The following is a 17,444-nucleotide window of genomic DNA, read 5'->3' on the forward strand; positions in this document are numbered from 1 at the left end:
TATTCATCATATAATATATATTCTATCAGATAACCTGAGAAAAGCCAACAGAAATTTTTACAGACTTCCCTAAAGATATTCAAATTAAATTAAAATTTGGGTAAAGCAATATTAACATAGAGCTTACATAAAAATCAGGTCAAATAAACAATAATTAAAATACTTTCTGTGTTTAGTGATCATTTACTATGTACCAGACACTACTTTTATTCCTTTATGTCTAACAAATTATTTCATCCTTATAACCTACACTTTTATAAAATTTGGGTATAATTGCTGTTCCAAATTCAAAGATGGATAAACAGAGATATGGAGGGATTAAATTACTTGCTCTAGGTCACACTGCTAATTTGAAAGATAAGAGACAGTATCATTAAAGTTGGAAAAAATATAAAAATGACAGGAACACTGCTATTTAGCATTGATCAATGTCACTCTGTGACGAAAGTAGTTCTTGCATTGAAATTGCATTTGTCAATAACTTGTGCTTGAACTTAGAAGAGTAGATTTATTCTCATCAAATCTAAAATGTGGATAAAAATATTTTCTTTGAGTGTGTATTAGTGTATATTATAAAAATATATAGAAAGTGTAAAGACAGATCCTAGCTTATTAAAAATGGTCAGTTACAAGGTGGCTATTTTTATTCTTATAATAATTCGTATCAATAAGCTCACAGCTGTACTCATGGGAAAAAAATAGTATCTCATTCTCTAAATTTTATATGTGGTAAAGTAATAGCATACCGTTTGGACTCCCAAGTTCTTCTTTTAGAATGAGTAGATCTCATGAAATTCCAAATCATGTTATTTATGATATATAAACATACATGTATAATAATATATAATATAATATATATAATATAATATGATAATATAAATATATAGTATATGAAGGATAAATATAAAGTATATTGTGCATTAAATTTTTGTACAAAGTACAATTGCTCGATTCATGGCTTTACATTTAAAATTTTTGTTGTTGGCTGTTTTAACATTTTAGTTTTGTGACCGGGGACGGTGCACTCCTAAGGATTCATACTCAAAGAGAGTAAATTGTGACTCAGTTACAAATTGCAGTGGACATGGGGTATGTAATGGTTATTTCATTTCTACATATAGTTATTTTAGTTCACGTCAATAATATTTTCCAAGATAATATGGTTCAGAATTATTTGACATAGAAATTATGTTGAAAACTTTCAGTTAAATAAGGAAATTGTATTCCATTATTTATACACATGTACATGATTTATGTGCTATTGTTTTAGGCCTCATGAGCTTTGAACTTTGTACAGAAATGCAATATGAAGTGTAATCTATTATAATTTATATCAAGATTATGATACTTAGGAAATGAATTTATTAAGGATTATTCATACATATTTATACATACATGTAAATATGCTTATGGTTGAGTGTATGTGTACTGATATATATTTAGACACACAATATATTTATATCAAAATATTATGATCTAATATTTTTGTGAGAGCAGAGTTTCTTGTCTATTCAGATCTCTTTCATCCTTTAGTGACTTCAATTTATTTCCCTGTATGTCCTCCATACTATATTTGAAAAGTCCTTCACTGATGGACTTTTGGATGTTAAATTTTAACTTAACTTTTATAAGTAGTGGGACAATGGACATCGGGTACAGTAACCTTTGCACATTCATTTGACTTCTTGTTAAATTTTTAATGAAATATTATTGGCCACATTGATGTACTATTTAAATTTTTATAAATATTATATTGTGTTTAATGCATATCATACCAATTTTTGCTCTCTCCTATCAGGCATAAAAATATGCATTTCCTCAAATTCTGGCCAGACTAGCATCTCAGTTTTTGTAAATCACTTTTAACATGCTAAATCCATTGTTAATTTGTATTTACCTAATGATACGGTTTTTAAGCATGTATGTATAGTCGTATTTTACATTTGCATTTTAATTTGTTCATCCACTGTGAAATTATCTACTAGGGAATAGAAATTTTGTAGTTTGTTTTTTTGAACATAAATTTGGCTTTAATTTTGTGGCTAGTGTCTCCTGCCATATTGATGCTTCACATTTTATATAATAATCCAGGAATAAAGTGACCTGCCTGCGTGTCTTATATCAAAAATTTCTCCCAAATCACTTACATGTCCTATTATTAACAGTTTCTTTTCTATTTCTAACCTTTCTTATTTAATTTTAATTTAATTTCTTATTAATTTTTTCTATGAACCTATTGCTTCTGACCCTTCTTTCAATTACATGTATAGGTATTTTCTAACCTTCCTATTTCTAACAAAATACATTTAGGTATCTGTGTCTCATTAAGGAAGCTTCTCCTTTTGTTTTTTTCCCCATTTTTTGGAAAAGTTTGTTTTTATAACCACTATTTTTAAACCTAGCACAATTCAAAATAAATATTAACTTCTATTTTATAATTTTTTAATTGAAATATGTTGACAAACAATATTACATTAGTTTCAGGTGTAGAATATAGTGATTCAACAACTCTGTATTATGATATGCTCACCACAAATGTAGCTATCATTTGCTATTACAGTATCATTGAATATATTCCCTCTGCTGTACCTATTAGCCCCATGACTTGTTCATTCTATAACTGGAAGCCTATATCTCCCACTCCTCTTTACACATTTTGCCCATTACCCCCACCTGTTCCCTTTTATGGCAACCACCAGTTCTCTGTATTTACAGATTTAATCCTGCGTTTTTGTTTATTCATTTATTTTTTTTTAGATTCCACATAGGAATGAAATCATATGGTATTTGTCTTTCTTAGTCTGACTTATTTCAGTTAGCACAGTATCTTCTAGGTCCATCCAACTTGTCACAAATGGGAAGATCTCTTCTTTTTTATGGCTGTGTAACACTCCATTGTTTAGATATACTGCATATTTATCCATTCATCTACTGATAGCCATTTAGGTTGCTTCCATATCTTTGCTAGTGTAAATAATGCTGCAATAACCAAAAGAGTGCAATATACTAATTAGTGATTTTGTTTTCATTGGGTGAATACTCAGTAGTAGAATTACTGGATTGTATGATAGTTCTATTTTTAATTTTGGGGGAAACTCCATACTGTTTTTGACAGTGGCTGCACTAATTTACATTCTCACCAACAGTGCACAATGGTTCCCTTTTCTCCACATTCTCACCAACACTTGTTTTTTTTTCTTTCTTTCTTTCTTTCTTTCTTATTTATTTATTATTGTTTTGATACTAGCCATTCTGACTGTTGTGAGGTTATATCTCATTGTGGTTTTGATTTACATTTCACTGATGATTAGTATAATTTTTTGGCTCATAATTTGGTTCCTTTTTGGAATAAGGCATTTCAGTTTTATCAAGAAGGTTATCTTTTATTTGAAAACATACGAGACAAAAGAAAATCTTAATGACATTTAAAAGGTTAATGCATGGGAATTTGTTATATTTTATTTTAAAAATATTTGCCACATTAAAATAAATATACAAATTACAATACTTTAATAATTTACATTGACTAACAGAACAATGCATTTAATTTTTATGTTGTACATAAACTGACCTTATTTTTTATTCGGTTTTGGTTTCAGGTTTGCAATAATTTGCTTCATTGTCACTGTGATGTTGGATATACTCCTCCATATTGTAAACCATCACCATTATCACCAGGAGGAAGTATTGATAATGGGTTTTGGAGTAAAGGAAGTTAGTATCCAGATGAATGTGTTTCAAAGAGCTTCCTCCCCTTTCAGAAATGGTCTGCATCTCCACTGACTGTGGTTATAGAGCACCTGACATATAGATAGTGCAACGAGGAACCTAAATTTCCATTTTATTTTACTTTATTTAATTTAAATTTAAGTATCCATAGCATATGGATAGTAGATGGTACAAAACATTTAAAAAATATTTGGTGGACATTGATGAACATATATAAGCGTATTTGTTCTTTCTAAACTTCAAAATGTAAAAATCTTTGCAGTATAATTTCATTAATGTCTTTCCATCATTTGTACCTTTATATTTTATTTATATATGTCATAAATCTGTTAATAGATCATTGTTATATTGCCTTGAATAGATAATGGAATTTTAAAGATTTTTAATATAAATATTTACATTTACCCATCCATTTGCAGTTATCAAGGGTTTTTCAACTCTTCCATGTGGGTCATTTTTTTCTCTCTGAAAAAACTTCCTTTTATATTTCTTTTTGTTTCTACCTTGTGGTGGCCAATTGTCTCAGCTTTTGTCTTTAAAAGTTTTATAAAAATGTCTTAATTTCCAAAGACTATTTTCACTGGAATTAAATAATTCTACACTGAGAAGTTTTTCTTTCAGCAGTTCAAAGATGTAATCTTTGATTCTAGCTTATATCTTCTGATGAGAATACAGTGTCATTTTTTTTTTTTTTTTTTTAGAGAGAGAGATTGTACTTGGAGGACAGGGGCAGAAGGAGAGAGAGAAAGAGAGAGAGAATCTTAAGCAGGCTCCACGCTGAGTGTGGAGCCCACTGTGGGGCTTGGTCCCATAACCCTGGAATCATGATCTGAGCTGAAATCAAGAGTCATATGCTCAACCAAATGAGCCACCTAGGAGCCCCTACAGTGCCATTCTTATTATTCTTCTGATTAATGTTTCTTTTATTTTTTTATACTTCTTTTATATGTGTTTATGTTATACATTTTTATTTTACATGTTTATATGATTTTCCAGTTTCACTACAATTTATCAAGACATGTTTCTTTTTGAATTTATCCTGCTTAGGTTGGCTGTGATTCTTGAATCCATAGGTTAATATGGCTTTGGAAATTTTGAAAAAAATCTTAAACCCTTGTCTCTTTTTAAATATTTTTTATTAAACATCTTTGGGTTTTAAAAAATGATACACAGTGACATTCGCTCTGTGGGATATAATTCAATGAGTATTGAAAAAAGCGCAGACTTTTGTTCCCAACACCACAGTCACAATGCACAATAGATCTTTCACCTCAATAGTTCCCACTGGCTGCTCTTTTGTATTCATGCCCCACTGCCGATTCCTGGAAACAAATTACCTGTTCTTGTCCCTATAGATTTGCCTTGTTCAGAATGTCATTTGCAGTACATATGCATTTCAGATCCATTCCTGTTGTCATAGGTCATATTCCTGTTTAAGAGTTCATTCATTTGTTTGTTTGTTTGGTTTGTTTTGTTTGTTAAGTAGGCTCCAGGCCCAATGTGGGGCATGAACTGATAACCCTGAGATCAAAAGTTGTGTGCTATACCAACTGATCCAGCCAAGCGCTCCCTAATAGCTCATTCTTTTATTGTTAAGTAGGCTTCTATATTGAAATGATGCATTCTTATTTGCTTATCCAGTCAGCCATTGAAAGGTATTTGGGTTATTTCTAGATTTGGGCAATTTTAAATAAACCTGCTATAAACATGTGCACATAGACTTTTGTGTTTACGTAAATTTTCACCGTCTGGCTGGTAAACACCAAGGACTAAGATTTCTGGGTCATTTATTAAGTGTTTAGTTTTTAGCAAATGTATTTTTAATTTTACAAGAAATAGCTTTGGGGTGCCTGGGTGGCTCGGTTGGTTAAGCGTCCAATTTGATTTCAGCTCAGGTCATGATTTCACAACTTGTGAGTTCAGGCCTCACATCAGGCTACGTGCTGAAAGTGTGGAGCCTGTTTGGCTGGGATTCTCTCTCTCTTTCTCTCTCTGTCCCTCCTCTACACCCACACATTCTCTCTCAAAATAAATAAACTTTAAAAAAAAAAGGAAAAAAATAGCGAAACTATTTTCTAACGTGAATGTACCAGTTTTCCTTCCTTGCATTTATCAATGAGAGCTCCAGTTTCTCTGCATGGATGTTGAACACTTCACAAGCACTTGATGTTGTCATTTTTGTTTGGTTTGCTTTGATTTTGTTTTGCCAGTTGTAGATGTCCAATGATATCCCTCTGTGATTTTTATTTAATATGTTGAAATAATTATAGATTCACAAAGAGCTGCAAAAAAATGCAGATGGAAGTCCTATGTACCCTTTATTCAGACTCTGTCAGTTTTAACGTATTTTAATACTATAGTACAGTAGCAAAACAAGGAAATGGACATTATTAAAATCACAGACCTTATTCAGATTTCACTAGTATACATCTATATAGTGTATGTGTGTGTGTGTGTGTGTGTGTGTGTGTGTGTGTGAGTGCATATGTGGGTGTTGGTATTCAGTTTCATGCAGTTCTACCACATGTTCAAGTTTGTGTAACCACCACCACAATCAAAATACAGAAGTGTATCATCACTTTATGGTTCCTAATATTACCCCTTTATATAGCTACACTGATCCCCTTTTCTGCCATTGCTAACTCCTGGTAATAGCTAAACTGCTATCTCTCTTATGTTATTTCATGAATGTTATACATATGGAATCATACAGTTTATATCTCTTGGAGATTGGCTTCTTTCTCTTCCGTAATTTCCATGAACTGCATCCAAATTGTTGCAAGTATAAATACTTCATGCCTTTTTATTGATGACTAGTGTTCTTTTGTACAGATGTATCAAACTACTGATGGATATTTGCCAGTTTTTAGCTACTATGAATAGATCTCCAATGCACACGTGTGGAAAATTCTGAATGAAAGTAAAATTTGAATTCCCTGGGAAACATCCTCAAAAGTGAAATTGCTGGGTCAATAATAATCCATTTATAGATTTAAGAGCAACTGCCAAACTATTTTTCAGAGTAACTGTAACATATGACATTCTTACCAACAGTACATGAATGACCCATTGTTTTGGCATCCTCACTAATATTTGGTGATATCACTGTTTTTTTGTTTTGTTTTTTTTGTTTTTTAGTTTTTGGTTTTGGGGTTTTTTTAGTCATTCTATTAGGTATGTATTAATTGTAGTTTTAATTTGAACTTCCCTAATGGGTAATGATGTTGAATGTCTTTAATGTGTTTATTTGGCGTCTGTATGTTCTCTTCAGTGAAAATCTGTTCATGTCTTTGCCCATTTTCTAATTAGACTGTGTTTTTTTAAACGTTGAATTTTTAGAGTTTGTTTTTGTTTTTGTTTTTGTTTTTTTGGTTTTTTGGTTTCATAGATAGATAGATAATTTGAATACATTTTTTCCATGTCTGTAATTTGTTTTCCCTCAGACCCCAAATATTAATTCTTTTCCTGATAAAGTCTACTTCTTTTCCTTAATGGATCATGCTTTTGGTGCCAAGTGTATGAACTCTTTATCAACCCCAAGTCCCGAAGATTTTCTGCCATGACATTTCTAAAAGATGCAGTTTTGTGTTTTACATTTAAGTCCATGATCCATTTTGAGTTACATTTTGTAAAGGGTGGGAGGTTAACTTTTTGATTAATACATCTCCAATTGCTGCACCATAATTCTTTGAAAAAGCATTCACTTGTCTTTTGAATTGTTTTTGTTCCTTCATCAATAATTAATTGGAAATTTTTGTGTTAGTGTATTTCTCACTTCTCTATTTTGTTCCATTTATCTATGTGTCATTTTCTTCATTGTTATACTGTTCTGATTATTGTAACTGGCAATCTTTGACATTGGGAAGAGTGTTTTTTCCCACTTTATTCTTCTTTTTCAAAATTGTTTTGACTATTCTAGGGTCTCCTTTCTATGTACATTTCAAGATAAGCTTATCTATGTTTAAAAACTTTTTGCTGTGATCTTAATTCAAATTATGTTAAACCTATGGAACAATTTAGGAAGGTTTCATATCTTTTCTATATATTATTGACCCTTCCAATCTACAGTAACCCATGCTTATAACAGCATTATTTACAATAGCTAAATGGTAGAAATATTTAAATGTCTATCAACAGATAAATGGAGAAACAAAATGTGTCATATACATACAAATGGACTATTATTCAGCTTTAAAAAGGAATGAAATTTGGACACCTGCTACAACGTGGATGGAATACGAAGACCTTATCCTAATTAAAACAAGCCAGTCACACTAGAACAAATATTGGATGATTCTGCTTTTATGAGGCACCTAGAATAGTCAAATTCATAGAAAAAAAAAAAGAGAAGTGTACTTGTCAGGGATTGGGGGAGTGAAAATGATAAATTAATATTTAAGGGTTCAGTTTGTAGGGATGAAAAAAGTTCTGGTGTTTGATGGTGGCAATGACGCACTTAAAAATGTTTAAAATTATAAACTTTATTGTCTATTTTTCCATGATAAAAATTAAATTAGGAAAAATTCCCTTTATATTACCAAAAATAATACAATATTTAGAAATAATGTTATGAAGTATAAGATATGCACTGAAAGCTAAACATGCATTATTGATGGAAAGATCTGCATAAAATGTAAAGACATGCCAGGTTCATGTATTAGAAGTCTCAATATTGTTGATACAGAAATACCCCTTAAATTGATCTACAAATTCAACACAATTCTTAACAAACCCGAGCACTATTTTTTTTAAATTTTTTTTTGCAGAAGTTGATAAGCTGATCCTAAAAGTCATTCAGAAATTTAAGGGACATGGAGTGGTAAAAGAAGTCTTGAAGAAAACTTGAAGCTGAAAACATACTTTCTAATTCCAAAAGATAATCCAAAGCTAAAGTAATCAAGATGGTGTAGTAATAACCTAAAGATAAGGATAGACATTAGTTCAATGGAATAGAATAGAGAGTCCAGAAATAAAACTTCATACTTATAGTCATTCATCTTTGACAAGGATGCCAAGTCAATTCAATGGGGAAAAAATGTCTTCAGCAAATGGGAGAAGTAGATAACCACATGTAAAAGAAAGAAGTTAGATTGCTACATCACAATATTCATAAAAACTAATGGAAAATAGATCATAGATCTAAATGTAAGATTTAAACGTATAAAACACAACACACATAACTAAGGTCACTTTGTGACCTTGGCATAGGCTATGTTTTTAGAGGGCATCAAAGCACAAGTGAAGACAGAACAATAGATTGATTGAACTTCATCAAAATTAAGAACTTTTGTAGAGCAAATGATACAAACAAGAAAGTGAAAAAGAATCTACCAAATGAGAGAAAATATGTGTAAATCTTATATCTCATATGGGATTTGTATCCAGAATATGTAAACAATACAAGTTCATAATAAAAAAGACTACTCAATAAAAAGAGGAAGAGATTTAAATATACACATTTCCATAAAAAAATTCAAATGGCCAATAAGACTATGAAAAAGATGCTCAACATTTTAGGAAAATGTAAGTCAAAACCAATGAGATACTGTTTAACATTCTTTAGGATGATTATAATAAAAAATACAGGCAGGGCGCCTGGGTGGCCCAGTCATTTAAACATCTGAATCTATTTCAGCTCAGGTCAGGATCTCACAGTTTGTGAGATTGAGCCCCACATCGGGTTCTGTTGGGATTCTTTCTCTCTGCCCCTTCCCTGCTCACTCTCTATCTCTCTGTCTCTCTGTCTCTCTCTCTTTTAAAATAAAATAAACATTTTTTTTTAAAATATAGGCAACATGAGGACGTGGATAAATTGGGATCTCCTTGGTACTCTTTTTTCAGCACTGCTCTGACTCTGGTTTCTCCTTTCTACCCTCAACCCAGTGAAAGCTGTGATCTAATTAGCTTTAGGTTGTTTCAGACTGTGTATATGTTTATATATCTTTCCCCTTCTCTCCAGTGCTGCACCCTACAGATTCTAGCCATTACGAGTGTTGTGAATTCTTTCCTCTGCCTCCTTAACTCAGTGGTAATTCTGTATTTTATAGGACTTCAACTCTCTGTGCTGAGATCAGTAAATTGTCCATGGGTAAACTGGATTTTTATAAAATATATCATGTTTTCTTTCCTTCAGATATTATAGATTTGCATTTTTTGTTGATTTCCAGAAACCATTTCCTTCATGTATTTTTTCCTGTTTAATATTTCTATTTCTATTTCTAATTTCTGTTTCTATTTATTGTATTATAAAAAGGCTAGTTAAGCACTATTTAATGAAAAGTGTTCATCATGGCCAAACTGGAAGCCCTTTCTTCCTTAGAGTAATGGATATTGCCGAATTAATCCAATAATGATTAGGTCCAATTTCTTTAATCAGCCTTTGGAGTAACTAAGGACATGAGAAGGAAGCCCCACTTCCAATATGATAATTTTTAGTTAAGGTGAACTGATGGAGAGTTGGCATTTCCTGATGGATGAGGGAGGAAAGGAGAGCTTTAAAAGGAGAGCCTAAACCCACTATATAGAGCTTAATTTTAATATTTTGTAGATATTTGTCAATTTATTTCCTATAATCCATGTAACATACTGAATTACTTTCTTTTAGGTAGATCACTTCTTAGATTCTGTCCATGTTTTGAAGTTACTGAATTTTTGTCTTTTTTTGAAAGACACTAAATTCATTTGCATTTAGTGCCATCATAGTTGTTTTAAGGGTAATTCTGATTGCTTAATTTAGCATTATGTACTTTAGTTATCTGGTTTATTTATTTTGTTTAACTGGACTAAGACTTCATAGAGTTTTCTAATTTTCTGTAATGACTTTATAACACCTAGAGGAATATTTATTTTTCTAATTAATGTAGCTAAAAATAGAACAATATCACTATATATAGCTAATATGGAAATTTAACCTAGTTTACAGTCATTAATTGTTTTTAAAAGTAGCCATCAGTTATGTCAGTAATTTTTTATTAAGTTAGTTAAAAAAAAAAACACTTTCTTTTTGCTCTATTTTATTTAATGAAAGAACTTATTAAATAAGAAAATTAATTTAATGAATTCTACGTAGTTCGTAGAAAAGAATGCAATAGAATAAATATATTTAATAAAACACAAAACTAAAGATTAAATATAGACATAAAGATTAAAAGTAAGTGTTGGGGCTCTTGGGTGGCTCAGTCGGTTAAGCATCCGACTTTGGCTTAGGTCATGATCTCACCGGTTCCTGAGTTAGAGCTCCTCGTTGGGCCCCGTGCTGACAGCTCAGAGCCTGGAGCCTGGTTTGGATTCTATCTCCTTCTCTCTCTGCCCCTCCCCACATGTGCTCTCTCTGTCTCTCAAAAATAAATAAATGAAAAAAGAATTTAAAAATAAATATTGTTATTGATATAGATAGATATAGATACACATACACATATGTAATTGTGGTGGATTTTGGGGAATAGTCACAGAATATGGGAAAATACATATTATTTGAATCCCTAACTTTTATAGTTAAAATTACTAATATGCTTTGAATATATGTTTTGAAAATGTTAAAAGGTACTCTCATGTTTTTAGGTGGAGATGAATACCTGTTTATAAAACAACATGTGGCTTCTCGAAAACATGGCCTCTTGTTTGGTTTCTACATTTTTCTACCTTTCCTTATTTTAGTTGCCATCCTTGCTTTTAAATGGAATAAAATACAACTTTGGAACCGAGAGGGAATAGAAAATAAAGGGTAAATAAATTTATTATTGTTTATATTTAATATTAAAATATATTATGGGAAGAATCCAAATGTAATTCAGAATATTGCAAATAGGGATTCCTGGATAGTTTGTGCTATGTTTAGAAATATTGAGTCTTTGTATACACAGATTTTTTTCTAAATTTCAGTTAGTTAGGTATCTTTTATGTTATTATAGGTCCAGAGACAACTGAAGATACTCAGTTAATTCATAGCGCATTTCAAATAGGAAACCAGGTTGACTATAATTGCTTTAGGAGAAGTTTCTACTTTCCAAGCAACCCCACTTTCCTTGAATTGACATTCATCTGTGGTAAGGAGAGTAATAGAGATAGAGAAGCAAATTTTGTAAATAGAATATGTAGAAGGTGAGAAAAATTAAAAAAAATAAGATAATGAAGAAAGAACATGGAACATGATGCATTTTACACTTAATATTGTTCGTGTATTTCTAAAAATAAAATTGAGGTACTTTCACAATTGTTTTTACTTTTTTGGTAGAGCTGAGCTTGATTAGGTCTTTTATTTTAATTAAACACAATTTATATATAACATTAGTTTCGTATATATATAATATAATAATTCAATATTTGTATATATTACAAAACGATCACCACAATAAGTCTAGTTAACATCTGTCACCATATATAGTTACAAATGTTTTCTTCTTGTGATGAAGACTTTTAAGATCTACTCTTTTAGCAAGTTTCAAATATTCAATACAGTGTTATTAATTATAGTCACCATATTGTTTATTATATACCCATGACTTACTTATTTTATAACTGGAAGTTTGTACCTTTTGACCCCCTTCACACATTTTGCCTACCCTCTACCCTCATGTCTGGCAACTACTAATCTGTTCTTCTATTTCCTGTGTCTATAAGGGTTTTTTTTCTTTCCTTTTTTTTTTAAATTTTAGATTCCACATATAAGTGAGATCATATGGTAATTGACCTTCTCTGTCTGAATTGCTTTACTTAAATGCTTTTTTCTCTACTATAACACCAATATAAGCCAGAACTTTGCTTAGTGAATATTTAGGAAAATGAGAGTGCAGAAATAAAGGTAAATAAGTGGGGCTTGTTGTTCCATGCTAAAGGAAAATGTCTCCATTTCTTGTGTAGATGGAGATAAAATAATAGAAAATTTCCACCAACACCTCTATTTCCCAAGTTAGTTAATTTTATTTCTCAACAAGTTACAGCAACAAGTTAAAGTCAATGTAGTATTCTGCATAATTTATATATGCATTTACATAATCATCAATTTGTTACAATTTATTTAAAGTCTTCTGGTGATTTTAAGAGATCTTGACAAAATCTGAATAGTTGCTAGAAGGAAACCTGATTTTTGGAAGAGAGATTATAGTAAGGGATCATGAATCATAAATAACAAAATCTAGTTGCAACAGCCTAAGTTTTAGATCAACAAGTGGCTTTAGGGCCACAAGGGTAAGAAATGATGTACAGCTGACGTCCAAAGGGATGGTAATGAATTGGACAGTCAGGAAATAGGTTATTCTTTCTATCACCCAAAGGTTTATGAGTGAAATAATCTCTTCTTGTCTCTCTATCCATTCGTCCAAAATGACTGCTCTGCTTGCACATGGTCCAGTTTACCTATCTTAATCCTTTTCAGATTTGTTTTCAAATAAAATACGAATAATCTTTCCACACCCAATGCTTCTTAGTTCATATTCTCAAGAGATACAAGAAAATAGCTGTGTAAGTGTACCTAAATTTAGCCAATGTTCTGTCTGGATTTATAATTCTGAGTTAGGTGTTCAAACTTGATCTTATCATCTGTGGGTAAGGTATTGTTGCTATGTAGTAAGAACGTGAACACAATGACATGCCTCTTCAACAGGAGTATAGGAGCCAAAGGAAAAAAAAGGAGGTTTAATGCCACAGCATGTAACAATGTAGCTGAAAGATACAGAAACCTCATTAAGGACCTCAGTAATAAAAGTGAAATAGTTACTTACATAGTTATTTGATAGAATAACATAATTGGAGATATGGTAATTTAAGAATTTGAAGACTTGTGTGTAAATCGTCTTTTTTAACTTTGGAGAAGCATTATCAAACATACTACTATTTCATCCTGTCTTTCAGGTAGACAAAATAGAAAAAAAGTACTAGATGGATTTAAGTTTGAAATTGCTTAACATTCTTAAAATGCTTAACATTCTTAAAACCTAGATCAACATTAGAAAGACCAAATGCTAGATATATGATCACTGAGTGGGATATGGGAAGCAAAGGCGATAGTGATACATGTGAATGGAGTAAATAGTACAAATCTAGTTTTTCTACTTTTCTTGATTTTAAGACTACGTGTTACATAACCCTAAAAGTAATGCTATTTCTTTTATGCAGATATATATCAGAAGACAGCAGTAGTAACAGCAACCTGTCATAGAATTAAAGGTGAATTGAAGGAGTCAAATTATTTTAAATGATGTAGTTTTTTTTAATTATTATGAAACTAAAAAATTTAATTTTTAACTATTTCATGAAATAGTTTTTTAAATTTCTAACAATACTTCCTATTCCACATTTCATCATACTGATTCTTATTTATCAATATCATATACTAAAACAAAGACTGAACTCATTTTGTAATTTTGTTTTATATTAATTTAGAAATGTTAATGTTCACTAATATTAGCCAGAGACTTATTAACCAACATTTTTGTAATGACAAATTATTTTAAAATGTTTTAAATGTCTATTTATTTATCTTGAGAGAGAAAGAGAGAGCATATGAGCAGGGAAGGGTCAGAAAGAGGGAGACAGAGAATCCCAAGCAGGCTCTGCACTGTCAGCACAGTGCCTGACAGAGGGCTCAAATCCATGAACCATGAAATCATGACCTGAGCTAAAACCAAAAGTTGGACACTTAACTGACTGAGCCTCCCAAGTGCCCCAAGAAATTATTTTAAAGAGAATTTAAAGATGTTCTTAAAATATTTATGAGCATTTATGCATCCTGCTCCCACACTTGGGGTTCCCATTGGTAGTTACACAGATTGACTCCTGATGTTTACATTTCTTTCTCACTAAGACTCCATGGCTATTGTTATTCTCAGTTTAAAGTGAGGGAACAGGCATAAGGAATTTAATTCCCTATGTGTACAGGTTGTAGTAAGTTTGAGCCAGAGTTTCATTTAAGACAACCAGACTCTAGGGTTTAACTCTTAAGTACTCTACAATTTTGCACAGTTTGATGTATGCCTGGTAATGAGAAGGAATTTACAATCATTGAGGATCTATTAGATGCCAGGCAAAATGATAAATGCAATGTCCCTCCAGGGTAGAAAGACAATTCTTTACTATAAGATGGGATAGTGTTTGCATCTCTATATATTCTATATATATATATATATATATATATGTGTATATATATATATATGTGTATATATATATATATATATATACACACACACATATACATACTTGCATATATACAGATATACCTGAATATATTCTGTATATTCTGTATATATCTATATATAATATATTATATATATTAGGTATATATCTGTATATATTCAAATTTGTAAGTCAATACATAAAGAAATCATAATACTTGACATGTTATACCTATCACTGTGAATAAGTGGAAAAATTAAAAATTCAACCATGAGTGAAAACAAGAGTTCACTCACTAATCTGCTATTCCTCCATATCTTACTTTGATGGAGAGTTAAGTCAATGGATCTCTGTTTCCCCATCTTCCGCTACGAAAGAAAACATAATTACTACCCGTTATGAAAAATAGTCTTATTTCTCAGTAGGGATAATTGGGAGATTTGGTGATGAGGGAGAAGCTGGTTTTAAATTCAATTGGTTTTAAATATAATCCAATGAGTGGGCCCTATTCAGCAAGAGATGTGTAAACAAAGAATTGGAGGATTTGCAAGTATTGACTCAGTTTAGATATTTAAAGGAGGTACTTGAACTCCCAGGTTCAGTTCACATGGGGCTTTTATTTAAATGTAAAGGATACAGTGCAGCAAGAGAGAGTGCAGGCAAGCAATGGGCACCAGAGAGATACCTCATGCACAAGGTCTCAAGGTTCCTTACTTTAAATTTTAAACAGCCCATTATAAATTCCACTGCCAATGTCTTGGCAAAAAGTGAAACCAAGCAACCAGGCTTTCCCAGAGATAAAGATAGAGCTTTTCCATTCCAGCTGTAAATCAACTCCTTACAGAGGCATAGAGCTGGCAGAGGTCGCCATGCGTATATCTAGGCAGGAGCTTTCCAAGCATGTGAATGATCCAATGAAGAAGTAAGTCAGGAATGTTTGATGAATAACAGTGATGTCAGTTTAGCTGGAGCAGAGTTAGTAAGGGGACTGTGGTAGTGAGTAGGTCGGACAGTAAGACCCTTGTAGGCTGTGGGAGGTCTTGGGGGCTATCTGTCTTTTATTTGGAGTGAAAGGAGGAAATCATTGGAGGATTAAGGTTTCAAGCACAAGATTTCCACTTTAAAAGGCTGGTTTCTTGAAAATTGTATGGTGGCAAGAGGAGAAGTGGAGAAACCAGTTGGTGGAGAAATTACTGCAAAATGCAGGAGGAAAAGGATGGTACCTCAGACCAGGGGTAGTAAAGGTGGTTTGAGGAATAAATTTTGAAGGAGACAAACAGAATGAATTGGCAGTTTGAATATAAAGTGTAAGAAAATGTGCCTAAATAATGTTTATTGATAAAGCAGCAAGATAAGCAAGGTTAAATGTAAACACAGACCTGATTTCAAACTTCTGCTCTTACTACGTTTAAAATTTATATTAAAATCTATGTGGGTAATTGTGAACCAAGACAAGTGTCTGATATGCCATGATAAGGCATTTGTTTTCTCACACACGAGAAAATATTTCTGGTATAGTTAAAGTGTTTTTAAAGTGGTAAGAGAGGGATTCAGCATGATATGGACTGCTTTTTTACACATTTGGGGAAAAAGTCAAACTCAGTAAGAACTGGAGGCTAGTTAAAACAGCTCCATCTGTATGTATATGGGACGCCTGTTGGAAAGGCACAGAGGGCTTCTTGAAATACTCTTCCTCTGAAGATAAAAATAGACAAATTAGTAGTTATTTCTTCACATATTCTAGTGTTCTTTTCCTCTCTGTTTCCTTGTTGGTGATTTTCTTTAATCCATGTGAAGTGCAGAAACTGTGTAATTAAAATGCTTCTGAATAACTGCTTTTAGCATTTCCTTTTACTGTGGCTATCCCAGACAATTTAGGAACAAGAAACCTGGGCTTACAAATTTCATGAAGCACAGGCCTAGATTGTGATACCATAACCAGCATCCTATATACCAATGATTTGCTATACCTCTAGTTGCATAGTAAAATGAGATCACTTTTATTAACAATTAAAACTTAGCATTTCTCTTTTTCTCTATTTGTTTTACAACAGTGACAAAACAATGTCAAAAAGCCATAGGTTGGAGAAAGGATATTACCAAGACACTCACCATTAACTGACTTGATTCAAGAAAGAAAGAAAAAAAAATGCTATCTTCTTCTTTGGTTATGGCTCAAAGCTTTCAACTTCACAAACAAAAATAAATCCTGAGAGTGAAAGTATGCAGGCTTATGTCTATTGATTCTTCTACATGTTGTGATCCTTTATGGGAAATAAGCAACTTTTGAACCAGAGAAGCTGTCACATCCCCAGATGTGAACATTTCTTGTTCACTGAGGACACCCACAGTCCACACTTCTCCCAATTGCCCATGATTCCCTGTCCTATCCCTTCCAAGCTTTGGGATATTGAGAGGAAATGTTGCCACATAAGGCCAGCCCCAGAATGAACACCCAAATGGACACTAATATCCATTCCATCTCCAGGGAATTGCTCCAGCTGTGTTTCTGGTCATAGGTAACTGTTGTGTGTCCAGGTGAGAATTCTGTGGCCTCATGTAATTTGAGATCTAGGATATATCATTGTCCTTTGGGGAAGACAGAC

General features: G+C 32.1%; 1 protein-coding gene across 5 annotated transcripts in view; it reads left to right on the top strand.

Moving 5' to 3' along the window:
- The window catches only part of LOC106978366 (A disintegrin and metallopeptidase domain 3-like), a 117,070-nt gene extending 100,082 nt beyond the window's left edge, over positions 1-16,988 (top strand). For 4 of the 5 annotated variants that reach the window (XM_053216551.1, XM_053216550.1, XM_053216554.1 and 1 more), the window contains 5 exons: positions 1,003-1,089; positions 3,600-3,714; positions 11,290-11,452; positions 13,843-13,893; positions 16,893-16,988. In XM_053216551.1, coding sequence (XP_053072526.1) covers positions 1,003-1,089; positions 3,600-3,714; positions 11,290-11,452; positions 13,843-13,885 — 408 coding nt within the window. In that variant the 3' untranslated portion in view covers positions 13,886-13,893; positions 16,893-16,988. Of the gene's footprint in view, positions 1-1,002; positions 1,090-3,599; positions 3,767-11,289; positions 11,453-13,842; positions 13,894-16,892 lie in introns of those variants that run through there. The other variant, XM_053216553.1, reaches the window with a different exon arrangement.
- The last annotated feature ends 456 nt before the right edge of the window (positions 16,989-17,444 follow it).

The sequence above is a fragment of the Acinonyx jubatus genome, chromosome B1, assembly GCF_027475565.1.
Source record: "Acinonyx jubatus isolate Ajub_Pintada_27869175 chromosome B1, VMU_Ajub_asm_v1.0, whole genome shotgun sequence".
In the NCBI taxonomy this organism is placed as follows: domain Eukaryota; kingdom Metazoa; phylum Chordata; class Mammalia; order Carnivora; family Felidae; genus Acinonyx; species Acinonyx jubatus.